This window comes from Rhinolophus ferrumequinum, chromosome X, assembly GCF_004115265.2.
Source record: "Rhinolophus ferrumequinum isolate MPI-CBG mRhiFer1 chromosome X, mRhiFer1_v1.p, whole genome shotgun sequence".
NCBI classification, from domain to species: Eukaryota; Metazoa; Chordata; class Mammalia; order Chiroptera; family Rhinolophidae; genus Rhinolophus; species Rhinolophus ferrumequinum.
The window spans coordinates 82,527,204-82,539,986 of NC_046284.1; the positions used below are offsets into that span (position 1 = coordinate 82,527,204).

Sequence of the window (12,783 nt, forward strand, 5' to 3'; positions counted from 1 at the left end):
GGGTGTCCACATAAGAGCATATCTGGTTATTGTTGCCTTTGTTTCTGTGTGCCATTGAATGTCAGTGTATGTGTGTATGTGGCTGTAGCATGTGTCTATGAGAACAAGTGCTAGGAAATGAGGGAGCATTTGGGTGAACAAACACAAATGCTTTATAATTGCATTCACCCCTCCCTACATAAATGTTCTTTATGCGTTTTTTGCTTATGCAAGCCCTGCACTTATATCCCCAATTTTCCCTTCTCTTAGTCTGGGTACATTTTGTTGCAGGGAACAGAAACCCACTCAAAATTGCTCAAGAATAAAGGGTGGGGGGAGCTATTGTGATGCTACATCTCACAAAATCTAAGGACAGTAAATGAAGTATAGCCAGGCCTCTCACCAACTGGAAGTGGGAGCAAGAAATCAAGGACCAAGGGACCAAGATTGCGTGCGCGCTCTCTCGCTCTCTCTCTCTCTCTCTCTCTCTCTCTCGCTCTCTCGCTCTCTCGCTCTCTCGCTCTCTCGCTCTCTCGCTCTCTCACTCTCGACCCTCATCTCTCATGGCTTGCCTGGTCCCTCTCATCTCTTTGTCACTGACTCCTCTCTCTGGACTGGCTTCCTCTGTTTTCATGAGGCCTGATGTGGCTACCCACCTGGAGGCTATGTGACCTTCCAGCTTCAGGGTCCATCTCCCATATGACTGCAGTGTTTTTATCCAGCCTATGGTAACATGAGGTGGAAAGGGGCTGTAGGTGGGAGTCGATTCTCTCTGAAGGGGGTGAGGGTAGAGAGGTCATATACTTTGTACTTGGTCTTCTACGACGATCATAGCTTTTACGTGTCCACAGTGAGGTCAGAGCCCGAAGAGCAGTCTGCTGAGAGCCTCGATTGTAAGATTACCCAATTCATCAAGGTTTTGGTTCCTACTCTAATGCAAATTGACCTTTGCTCACTCTGCTTTCAAATTTCATGCTTTTGCATAAAGTGCCCCGCTTTATCTAAAAATTTTTCCTTACTTTATGCCGAAACAGCTTTTAAGTACACAGTGAATATTACCATTACTCCCAGTATGTGGTGATTTTCCTAGCCTCAGAACAACTGGCATAATGCGACTCATGGTACAACTGCTACCAAGTTCTTGGTTGCTTTGGGAATTTTTATATTTTATTAGTGCAGTGACTGAATTTATAGTTATCTGCAGTATATAATTACAAGCACACATTATCAATATTATCAGCTTGACGCTTGAGCCTACTTTTCCATGAATACAAACCCTGCAGTTTTTACATTAATTACAGAGGGAATTAATGACCCCTTAGACAAATTTTCACCTCTGAGTAAAGAGTTTAGACCCAGCTGTTCCCATAATGACTGTTCTCCAGACACAGGGGCAATGCCCACGGCTCTGACCTCAGCCCTGGCCTTGCATTCCATGGCTGAGACTAGAGGCTGCCCACCACCTCCTTGGGGACCTCCTGTTTCTGGTCTGGTACGTAGCAGGTGCTGTCGTTATTTCTAATAAAAATGATAGTTTTCTTATTATTGTTAAAGCCATCTTCCACATATAAATGGTAAACCTGAGTGGGCGGGATCATCCCAGGCTCCGGGCGGTCTCTTTCCACTCCTCCCCTCCCTTTTGTCACTATTCCAAATATTGATAATTGCTTTGATTCCAAAAATGTCTGCTATGTATCAGGTACTGTTAGGGAGCACTTGACACACATTATCTTTAATCTTCCTGTCTGCCCTGCCAAGGAGGGGTGATCATATCCATTTTACCAATGGGGAACAAACCTAGAGAGGTAACATGACTTGTCTGAGGTCATCCATCCATCCACCCATTTATCCATTTATTCATTCATTCATTTACTCGGGGATGATTGAGTACGTACAATGTACCGGGCTCTAATGTGCTAAGTTAAATGTGGTTGATAACAATGATGGGTAATAACAGTCCTGCTCCGAGGAAACTCACCATCTGGTAAGGAAACAGGTGAGGAAATAGACAACTTCAATTACAGAGGAAGTATAGGGGGTTGTGGGAGCACCCTGGAAGTATATCCAGCACAGCCTGCAGGTCAGGGGGGCTTCCCCAAGCTAACACCTAAGCTGAGAGGTGAAGGGTGAATAGAAGTTAGCCAGATGAGGGGTGGGGTGAGTGAGGTGACATGTAGAGTGTTGCAGACAGAGCAAAAAGTGTATGCCAGCGCTGTGGGAGGAGTGTTTGGCACCTGTATTTGTGAAGAACGAAAGCTGTATGTGCAGTAGGATAGTGCTGTCATGACGAATGGTCTGGAAAGGGAGCAGAAGGTAAATTGGGAAGCTGGAATGGGGATCCTGGTCAATTAGGCCCGGAGCTGAGATGCTGCAGGATCTAGGAGCAGAGTTTCCATGCTTCTGAGCTCCTGGAGACAATCCCATGTGCTTGCCAGACCCTGGGCCCAGCCTGAGTCAGCCTGGCCAGCGTCAGGCCAGGATTCCAATGGCCACAGTGCCCTCTAGTGTCCACCAGTCCATCTTGCAGCCTCCTCCTCAGTGTGAATCGTCTATCTCCCACCAATAATACTTAACTGACCTGTGTGACTAGGCGCCCTATGCTGGATGCTGAAGACACTGGGATGCATAAGACCCGGCCCCTGTCCCACAGAGCTTCTGGCCCACAAGAGGCAACAGACAGTGCTGAGAGAAGCGCAGGGTGGGAAGAACACAGGGGAGGGGTCGGGGCAGGTTCCCTGTGGGTACAATCTTGGAGCTGACTTGTGAAGAACAAGGGGGAGCTAGAGACGTGGGGAGGTAGCAGTGGGGCCGAGTGGTGAGGAAGGGCCTTTTGAACAGAGGGACTACACAGGCAAAGATAAGTGTGGACAGCAGAGTGGCAGAGAATTACAAGCACTTCTGTCTGGGTGAAGCACAGAGTGAAGATTGGGGGAGGCTGAGACCTGTTGGAGGTGGGAGGTAGGGGCCAGCTCACAGAAAGTTCTAGGATTCCTGCCTACCACTAGCTCAGAGTAGACACTTAGTGAATGGACTCATATAAGGAGCTTCCCTATTCTTTTGAGATCACAAGCCCATCTGATGAAAGCTTTGCTCTCCCCAGAAACATGCTGTTAATATTTGTCATAGAGCTTCAGGGGCATCAGAGACACCCCCATGCCTATCCACGAACCACAGGCTGCCAAATTGTCCTTAGTATAAATACTAAAACTTGAGGCTCTGCATACTCGGGCCCCTGCCTACATCTTCAGTTTTGCCCTTTTTCCTTTTGCTTTTTCCACTCGTCCCGTTTGGCCTATTTGCAGTTCCTGGAAATACTACCTCAGGTCCTTTGCTCAAGTTGTTTCCTCTGCGTAGAACATTTTCCCCTGCTACCTCCACTTTTTGCCCAGTTTAATTCCATTAGTCGTTGAATATCTGTCTCCTCTCACTTGGATATAAGTTTTATGAGATCAAGTTGTTTACTGCCCTTAATCAATGCTGTATCTGGACCCCCGCCCAGTGCCTGGTCTGCAGAATCTATTGGATAAGTGAATGAAGGCCTTGACAGTGCCCTGTGGCTGGGTCAAGCTCCTCACCCATAATTCCTTTTTTCCCTTCAGTCCCTGGTCGGTCATCACATGAGTCTACCCAGCATGCTCAGATATGTCTGAATTGCAAGAGTGGCCCAGATTAAGAGATATTTTCCTAGAAATCCTCCCATCCTGAAAACAAACAGCCTTCTCATAGGTCTCCTCTGCCTCCCTGGGAGAAGGGACAGATTCTCTCAGGCTCAAGCTGAGACACTTCATTATGTGCACATTCGTCTCACTGAATCCTCACAAGAACCTATGAGGTGGAGATTGCCACTTGTCTTTTAGAGATGAATAAACTGAGCCTCAGAGGGGTTACTAGCTTAAAGTGGGTGAGATGGAACTTGTACTTGGCTCTACCAGGCACCCAAGTGTAGACTCTTTGCTTCATCAGTGAGGAGAAGGGGTTTTGCCCAAGGTCACACAGCAACAGCCTTAGGGCCAGGACTAGAATTTCAGTCCCTGAACTCCTGCCAAGCCAAGAGAAAAGTTTGGGCCAGAGGTGCAGCTCTTAGCGCAGTAACTGCAAGTGGGCACCAGGTGCAGCTGCAGCAGGAAGTAGGAGGTTCTGAAGGAGAGAGAAAAGAGCAGGGCCTGAGGCCAGAGCCCTGAGGACCAGGGGACTTTACTGGGGGGGCAGAGGGAGAGGAGGAGGCCATGAAGGACCCACAGATGCCAACTTTATGGTGGTCCAGAGGGCCTCCCTCTCGCTCAGCAGCTTTGGCTTTCTTGAGAGGAACCAGCTGCCCCAGCAGGGAAGCAGGAAGGCTGGCCTGCTACCTGTCAGTTCCTATTCCTTCTAGATCACTGTACCCCTGGCCCCTCCCAGGGCCGCCTTCTGCTCAGAACAGCCGGGAGCCTGGGCTCTGGGGCCATGAAAGGACAGAAACACTCTGAGCTGGGTCTGGTGTACCCTTCAGGAGGCCCACATCCTTCAAATCCTCCACATTCTCTCCTTTCGCCAGCCCCGTCCACATGGAGGGAGAGAGATGACTATGGCAGATAGGTGGGGAGTTGGGGCCCCTGGATTCTAGTCTGACTGTCTATCTGAACTTCAGTAAGACTCTTCCCCTCTCCAGGCCTCAATTTTCCCATCCGTGAAATCAAGCAGGGCAATTTCCTTGGAAAAACAGCCTCTTGATTGTGAAGGGCATTTCTTTGGCTTTTTGCTCTCCTCTTCAGGGAGCCTTTCTCTCAGCCAGTCCAGAAAACAACACAGAAGAGAGTGAGAACTTATTGTAATGGTCAAGAATATTGGCCAGGGCCTCGTCTTGATTTCCCCAAATACATGAGTTGAATTTTACTTGATCTGGAGAATCCCAGAACAACCCAATAGTCTCTTTAGCTGTGCTGAAGATGAGGATGTTTGCTAAACGCTTCTATGGAAAGGTTTCTGTGTTCACAAGGCAGCAATATGGCTGAGGGGACAGATTCCAGATTCAGGAATGGCCAAACCAGATCCCGATCTTGGGGTTTTGTCACTTACTGGCTGTATTGCCTGTGCCTCATTACTTAACATCTCTCCATCTCGTTTTTTCTCTTCAGGAGAATGGGGCTAGTGACACAGACTTGACAGGGTGCTTGGGGAGATTCCAGCGGAGGTGCACATAGGGAGCCCAGCCTGGGGTTTGGCCCAGAGGAGTCACTGTGAGCTCTCAAAGCTGCTTCCTCTTACCAGGAGTTCCCAGCACTCCTGGGGGAGCAGGGAAGGAGCAAAGTTTCCAGTTGCAGTCTGGCCTACAGCCCAGCTGGCCTGGCCCCGCCTCCTTGGTTCCTCCTTCTAGGGAAGGGCTGGGGAGGAGGGGTTGGTGACACGGTGGAGGCACCGCCCAGGCCAGGGGGCCTGCCCTCGGGACAGGTCCAGACCCATGGAGACCCCCGGGAGCAGTAGCAGGTAGGAACCTGGGCCCCCCACTCCAAATCCTGCAGCCTGAACCCCTTCCTTTCTGCCCAGGCCTGGACCCGATCCCTGGGCTGCTGATTCAGCAGCTTCCTGGCTTCCTGGTTTCTGGCTCCCTTCTTGGACTCTTGGAGGCTTGGGGGAGGGAGCCAGCTCGAGTGGGTGAGCCCATAGGCATCCGGGTGTCCCGCACTGTAAGGGCCCTGGAACCTTGAACAGTGCAGTCCGGGGTCTGGGAGGGGTATGATTGGTGGCTGCCCTGGCTTGCTAGCTTGGCCTGTCACTGCAGGGCTCCCTATAGCTGCTCAGATTCTCTGATACCAACATTCCAGCAGCTTTAGGGTCTCTGGTCTCAGGATTAATGAGATAATGAGTCAAGGACTTGGCCTGGTAACTGGCACGTAGATGGCCCTTGAGAAACAGTTGTTCTGAAGATGATGATGATTCCAGAATCTCTGATAAGAAGAGTCTCAGATTCCAAGATTCCGTAAGGTTCTAAGATTTGGGCATCCTCAAATTTGCAGCAAGTGAGATAGTGGGTGGCTGGCCTGGCCTGGCCTGCAGCCACCTCTCCGGGCCTTTACTTGGGCTCTTGACTGGCCAGGCCCTCCCTGACCACAACCTGCCTTCAGGGGCTTGTGGAGGATGGGGGCTGGCTGACCTGATAGGGTCGGCTCCACTCCCAGCATCTGCCCCGTGCTGGGTAGAGCAGGGACCAGGCCCTCAGCCTCACTACCCTGCTGTCCTTTCCATTCTCTGGACTTTGATCGTGGGAAGCAGGACGCAGAGGGGCCTTTGGACCCTGCAATAGGGGTGGGGACACAGCACTGGGGGGGTGGGCGGAGCCTGGGCACTGCCCTGGGCTGGGGGCACAGCACTGGCCTTGGAAGCAAAGGCTCCTGCTCCTCTGAACCACCCTGTTTGGCTAGCTGGGCCCCACCCGCCCACTCACCCCCTAGTCCCATCCTGTCACCAAGACCACTGAGACCTTGTCAGCTCTCCTCCGCCCTCGCCTCTCCTCTCCTTTGCTCTGGCACTCTCTTCCTCTCCCTGTCTTCTCTCTGTGTTCTTTGTCTTGCCCTTTCTCTGTCTTCCCTCTTTCTCTGTCTTTCTCCTTTTCTGTCTCACCCTTTCCTTGTCTCTTTCGGTTTCTTGCTGTCTCTCTCCCTCTCTTCCTACAGTGTTTCCTCCACCCACCTGGCCTGGGTTCCTCCCACTCTTCAGACCCAGAGCCTCTCTTCTCTCCATCCCCTCCCTCCCTTCTGGTGAGGGGTCTTCTATAAGGGGGCATCCCCCCGTTTGTCTTTTGCCTTTCTCTTTCATCCCCCCCTTCCTGCTCCCTTCTTCCCTACCCGTGTGGCGTCTGGTGTGAGGAGGGCTCCCTTTCCCCTTCCTTGCTGTGGTGTCCCGGTGTCTCCGTGGCCAAGGTCCCCACGGAGTCACCTGGAACACAGGAGGCCCAGCCTAGCTCTTTTGTCTCTGCTGCCCCCTGTTGTCGTTGTGTTCTGTTTGTGGTTCGAGTGCCGTCCTCTCTTTCTTGACTTTGTGGTTTTTTTTCTTTTTTTCTTCCTTCCTCCTTCCTCCTTCCTTCCCGCCTCCCCCCTCCCTCCCTCCCTCCCTCCCTCCCTCTTTATTTCCCTTTCTCCCTCCCCTCCTTGCCTCCCTACCTCCCACTCCTCTTCCGTGCCTTATCTCCCACCACCCCTTCCTCCCAGTCTTCCCTTTCTCCTCCCCCACTCACTCTCACCTCCTTGTCCCCATTCCCCACCTTTCCTCTCCCCTCCCTCCCTGTCTCTCTCTCTGTCTCTCTCCCTCTCTCTGTCTCTCGCTGTCTCTCAGGTCCACAGCGTCTCATACTCTACACCAGTATTGCTGTCCTACTCAGGTCCTTGACTCCATGAAGCTTACCCCCTCAGGCAGGCTGGCAGAGAGCAGGTAAGAGCTAGACCCATCCCTCCCCTAATCCTTCACCCTTCCAGACAAATATGCAATATCATTGCCAGACCCTCCCCCCATCTCCCTCTAGCCCCTGGAGTGATTGTGGAATGGGTGTCCGTGCGTGTGAGGAGAGTGACTGGGGGACCAGGTCAGGAGACCAAAGAGGAACATTCAGAATCCTTTTGTAGTTTGTCCTTCCTGAAAAATCCTTCCCTAGATACCTGCCCCCAAAAGTGGGAGTGGTTGGTCCTAGAATATGTAACAAGTGTTTTAAAGGATGAGTGAGAGTTTGCCAGTTGGATAGGACCGGGAAGGGTGTTTAGGCAGAAGGAACAATCTGCCCACACCTTTGGAGAACAACATTATTTCCAAGTTAATTGGAAAAAACATTTTATATTTTCTAATTATAATGCAATAAAATGAATATTAATAGCAATGGCAGAAAAGCTAGGCCCGTTTGAAAGTTTAAAAATACTTGTGTTAAAGAGGAAATAAGAATGGGATTTACGGACTATTCAGAATAAATGTCAATGAGAATACTATCTATCAAAATCTATGGGATATAACCATGGAGGTTCCCAGAGGAAAATTTATAGTCTTAAATGCTTTTACTAAATGATAAGACAGTTTACATTAAATGAACTAGTTATTCCACTCAAGAATCTAGGAAAAGAACAAGCCAAAGAAAGCAGAATAAAGTAATTACTATAGACAAAACCAGAAATTAATGAAATAGAAAACAAAAGATTTGATAAACTAGGAGACCAGTAAACTGGAAAAGCCATCCTCTGGCAAATATTTCCGAGGAAAAGGCAAGAACATAAAATAAAGTACGATGAAGGAGGAGACGAAAAAAACACATAGGATAAACAAAACAGAAACAGAGCCATAGATACAAAGAACAAACTGATGGTTACCAGATGGGAGGGGGCTTGGGGTGCAGGGTGAGAAAGGTGAAAGGATTAGGAAGTACAAATTGGTAGTTACAAAAGAGGCGTGGGGCTGTAAAGTACAGTATAGGGAATCTAGTCAATAATATTGTAAAATCTATGTGTAGTGTCAGATGGGTACTAGACTTACGGGGGGAATCGCTTCATAAGTTATATAAATGTCTAACCACTACATTGTACACCTGAAAGTAATATAAGATAGTATTGAATATCAACTATAATTAAAAAATAGTCATGGGGATATATAGTACAGCATAGGGAATATAGTCAATAATATTGTATTAACTATTTACAGTGTCAAATGGGTAATAGACTTATTGGGGTTATTTGTGAGGTATGTAAATGTCTAATCACTATGTTGTTTTGTACACCTGGAACTAATGAGAAAAGACAGAAAATGCCTCGTATAATTTTATACCAATAAATGTGAAAATCTAGATGAAATGGGTGGTTTTCTAGGAACATATGAATTAGCAAATGACTTAAGGATTGGCAGAAAACCTGAACGGACTAGAACAGTATAGTAGAAATTTAAAAGATGGTATAAATTTTCTCCTCAGAAATGGTACCAGGCTCAGTTGGTATGATGGAAGTTCTAGTATGATGGAAGTTCTATCGAATCTTGAAAGATCTGATAATAGGAAAAGATTGACAGCTTTCCAGTTCAATCCAGAAGGCTAGGATAACTGGACAGGTTTAGACAGAAAAAAAAAGAGGACTACTATAGCTTAATCTCACATATTAATAGAGTAACAAATATTTTAATTATCAAACTAAATCCATCAGTGTATTAAAAGAAAAATGAGTCGTGACAAATGAAGGTTTGTCCCAGGAGTGCAGGGATTGATCAACATTAGGAAAGATGTTATTGTAATTAATTACGTTAATAGATTAAAGAGAAGAGATCACATAACTAGCTCCATAAATGCTGAAAAAATAATCTGATAAAATTACATATTCATTCTTGATTTAAAAACTCTTAGTGTCTTAGTTATCTCTTGCTGCATTGGGGTAATTTGTTACACAGCAATAGATAGCTAGTACAGTAAGCTAGGAATCAATGAAAACTTCCTTAACTTGGTAAAGAATTTTTGTCAGAAACCAAAGACAATCATCAAATGTAACAGGGAAGTACTAGATAAATTTCCATTAAATTCAGGAACAAAATAAAGATGACTGCTATCACTGTCACTAAGCATTGTTTTTCTGGAAGTTTAACCACTGGGGTTAAAAAAAGAAATAAGTGGTATAAATATTAGAAAGAAAGAGTCAGAGTTAGCATGACTTGAAGATGATAAGTTTGTCTACTTAGATATGCAAAGAGAATAAAAGGAAAAATTATTAGAACTAATAAGAAAATTTGGGGAGATGGGTAGATGCAAGATAAATAAATACACACCCAAACTATTAGCTTCTCTGAATACCAGCAATAACTAATTAGAAGACATAATAGAAAAAGATTCCACTCACAATAGCAAAAAAATTATAAAATTCCTAGGAATATACAATAAATGAAATAGTTTTCTGTAGACAACTATAAAATTTCACCAAAGGCTGTAAGAAGGCTTGAATAAACCAAGAATCCTATCCTATTTCTTGATGGGAGGATACAATATGATAAAAATGACATTTCCCTACCAATTTGATCAAAAGGTTCAATGCATTTCTCATTAAAATTTCAGTGGTATTTTCTTTGAGAATTGGACAGTTGGATTTCGGAGTTCATTTGGAAGACTAAATGCCCACGAACTACTAAGAAAATTTTTAAAAAGAACAATGTGGAGCAACTTGCCCTATTAGATACAAAAACTTATGTAAAGCTGCAGTAATTAGAAATATTATATCATCACAGAAATAGAGGAATACATAAATGGAACAAAATAGAGAGTTTAGAAAGAAATCCATATATTCATGTGGGAATTTAATTTATGATAAAGGACACCTTTCAAATCAGTGGGGAGTCAGTAAATCAGATGGGACTATTGGCTACCACTTGAAAAAAAATTGTTAAACCCCTACTTCATACAAAAACAAATACAAAAACAAAAAAACTGTAAAAGTGCCAGAGGAAAATCCAGAACATTTTTATAATATTAGAGAAGCTTTTCTGAGCATGACTTGAAAAACCATCAGCCATAAAGTGAAGAGCAATAATTTCGATAACATTAAAGTTAAAAACTTCTGTGTGGAAAAAGATAGTATATAGAAAATTAAAACATAAACAACAGGCTAGGAGAAAGTATTTGCTACATAGATATCAAGCAAAGGTAATATCTCTGTCTGTATCTATATCGTCTCCTGGAAATCAATAAGAAAAATTGATTTAAAATGGAGAAATGACATGATTTGACAATTCAGAGAAGAAATCGGTAATTAGCTAATGAATGAGAAAAGATGCTCAAGCTTTGTAATAGCTAAAGAAATGTAACTAAAACAACAATGAAGTACCAATTTTAAAGTATGAAAATTTAAAAGATTGAAAGGGTTGTGAGGAAACAGAACCTCTCACATACCTTGATTGGAGTGCAAATTGGTACCATTTTTTAAAATAGGACAATTTGTTAGTTGCCACCAGAATCTTAAATGTCATATACTTCCAAGGCGGGATCCATGTCTTGAAGCTAGATTTCCTTAGGTTTTACTACTAGATGCACCCCAGTTTGGCCAACCAGAGACCTTTTCTAAAACACCTCAATCCTAACTTCAAACATAAACCATGCTGTGCAACTCTTTATCACGTGCCCACAAGGATAGCGTTCTCATCCAACTCTTAATGAAAAGGTTGCATGACATCTGCTTCCCAAAATAAAAACAGGATTATAAATAGAAATACTCGTTATTTTTAACCAGTCTATAAAAATGGTAAACCAACGGGAATAAGTTTTATCTACATTTTAAACAAAATGTGCATTCCTTTAGCCCAGCAATTCAACTTTTAGGGATCTGTCCTTCAAAACTACTTCCAGACATATGCAAAGATATTAATTGCAGCATTGTTTATAGTAGCGAAAAATTGAAACAACTTAAATGTCCATCAGTAAGGAACAGGTTTTCCTCCATGATTCGCCCACACTATGAGGATTACTCTGTAGCAGATCAAAAGAAAAAGATATATCTCCATGTACTGGCATAGGAAGATCTCCAAGGCTTAGTGTTATATGAGAAAAGCAAGTTGCAGAACAGGGCTTATAGTATGATCCCATTCTTGTAAGGAAAACAAAACCCTCATAACAACAATGACAACATGTTATACACACCCTGTCACAGTTTCAAAAGTACTGGCCTTTTTCCTTGGTCCCATTTCCTTACTTTCACTAGCTCATTTACCTCCTCCTCCTCTGTATCTTTTTCGTGTACCCCGCTGTTCAGATCTTGCTTTTCCTTTTAATAACTAGTTCAAATACTACCCCATTCACTTAGCAAGCATTTGTCCAGCCTGCTCAGTTAAGCCTTGTGCTGAACCTTGGTAGGATAGAGGAATAAACTGTATCTGGTTCTACCATGAGGGAGTTCAAGCCTACATGAGCATGACTTAAAAACCCATAAGCCATAAAGTGAAGAGCAATAATTGTAAGAACTTCTGTGTGGAGAAACATTCTACTCATATATACAAAGTGAAAACAGAAACAACAGATTAGGAGAAAGTATTTGCTGCATAGACATCAGGCACAGGTTAATATCTCTGTCTTTATCTATATTGTCTCCTGGAAATCAATAAGAAAAAGGTGTGCAACCCACACCTAGAAGGGAGAGAGACACAGACAGTGACAGCGTAGTGTGGTTTGGGATGGGGCAGAAGGAAGATGAGGGCAGCCGGAGGAGGGGTACCTAACCCTATCTATCCCCTACAGGAGGGGACATGTGTATGGAGTCTTGAAAGGGCAATAGCTTTCCTTCCTCCCTGAACTCTGCTAGAAATGATTGCCCACTTTTGGCTCTTCTAAGCGGGATGACCTAATGGGGGAAAAACGGTTGAGTCGGTACCTTTATTCAAGTCCAAGTTTGGCCACTTACCAACTCTTTGACTTTGGCAAGCCATTTAACCTCTGAGCCTGTCTCCTCATCTGTGTAATGAGCATAATGCTTACTTACCTCTCAGGGCTGATTTTAGTATTGGAGACGATACATGTAAAACTCCTGGGTGACTATCAATTCTTGAAGGGCAGGGGCTACCCATGTCTTGTTTTACTCACAGCCAAGTGTGTAGCATTGGATTAGACTGGATCTAAAAGCTGTATGTGTCTGGGATGGTTCTGGAGCAAAGGATGAGCCTGACCATAGTGAGGCTTTGGGATGAAGAGGCTGAGAGCAGTAGTATATAGGATAGAGGGGATTTCACCAAAAGAAGAGAGAGCCAGGTGCCTGGTCTTAGCATGAAGGTAAAACAGGAGGGAAAAGAAAAGGCGGCGGCCCTGGGAAATGGAGCCCAGGTAGGGTATTCTGGCCT

At 45.1% G+C, this 12,783-nt stretch overlaps 1 protein-coding gene across 7 annotated transcripts in view; it reads left to right on the forward strand.

Annotated features, from left to right (window-relative positions):
* The window catches only part of IQSEC2 (IQ motif and Sec7 domain ArfGEF 2), a 76,443-nt gene that overhangs the window by 29,186 nt on the left and 34,474 nt on the right, over nucleotides 1-12,783 (forward strand). For 2 of the 7 annotated variants that reach the window (XM_033106027.1, XM_033106057.1), the window contains exons 1-2: nucleotides 5,292-5,442; nucleotides 7,288-7,383. The exons of 1 other annotated variant lie outside the window; for it this stretch is intronic. In XM_033106027.1, coding sequence (XP_032961918.1) covers nucleotides 5,417-5,442; nucleotides 7,288-7,383 — 122 coding nt within the window. In that variant the 5' untranslated portion in view covers nucleotides 5,292-5,416. Of the gene's footprint in view, nucleotides 1-5,291; nucleotides 5,443-7,287; nucleotides 7,384-12,783 lie in introns of those variants that run through there. 4 more of the 7 variants (XM_033106007.1, XM_033106049.1, XM_033106065.1 and 1 more) reach the window with 3 other exon arrangements.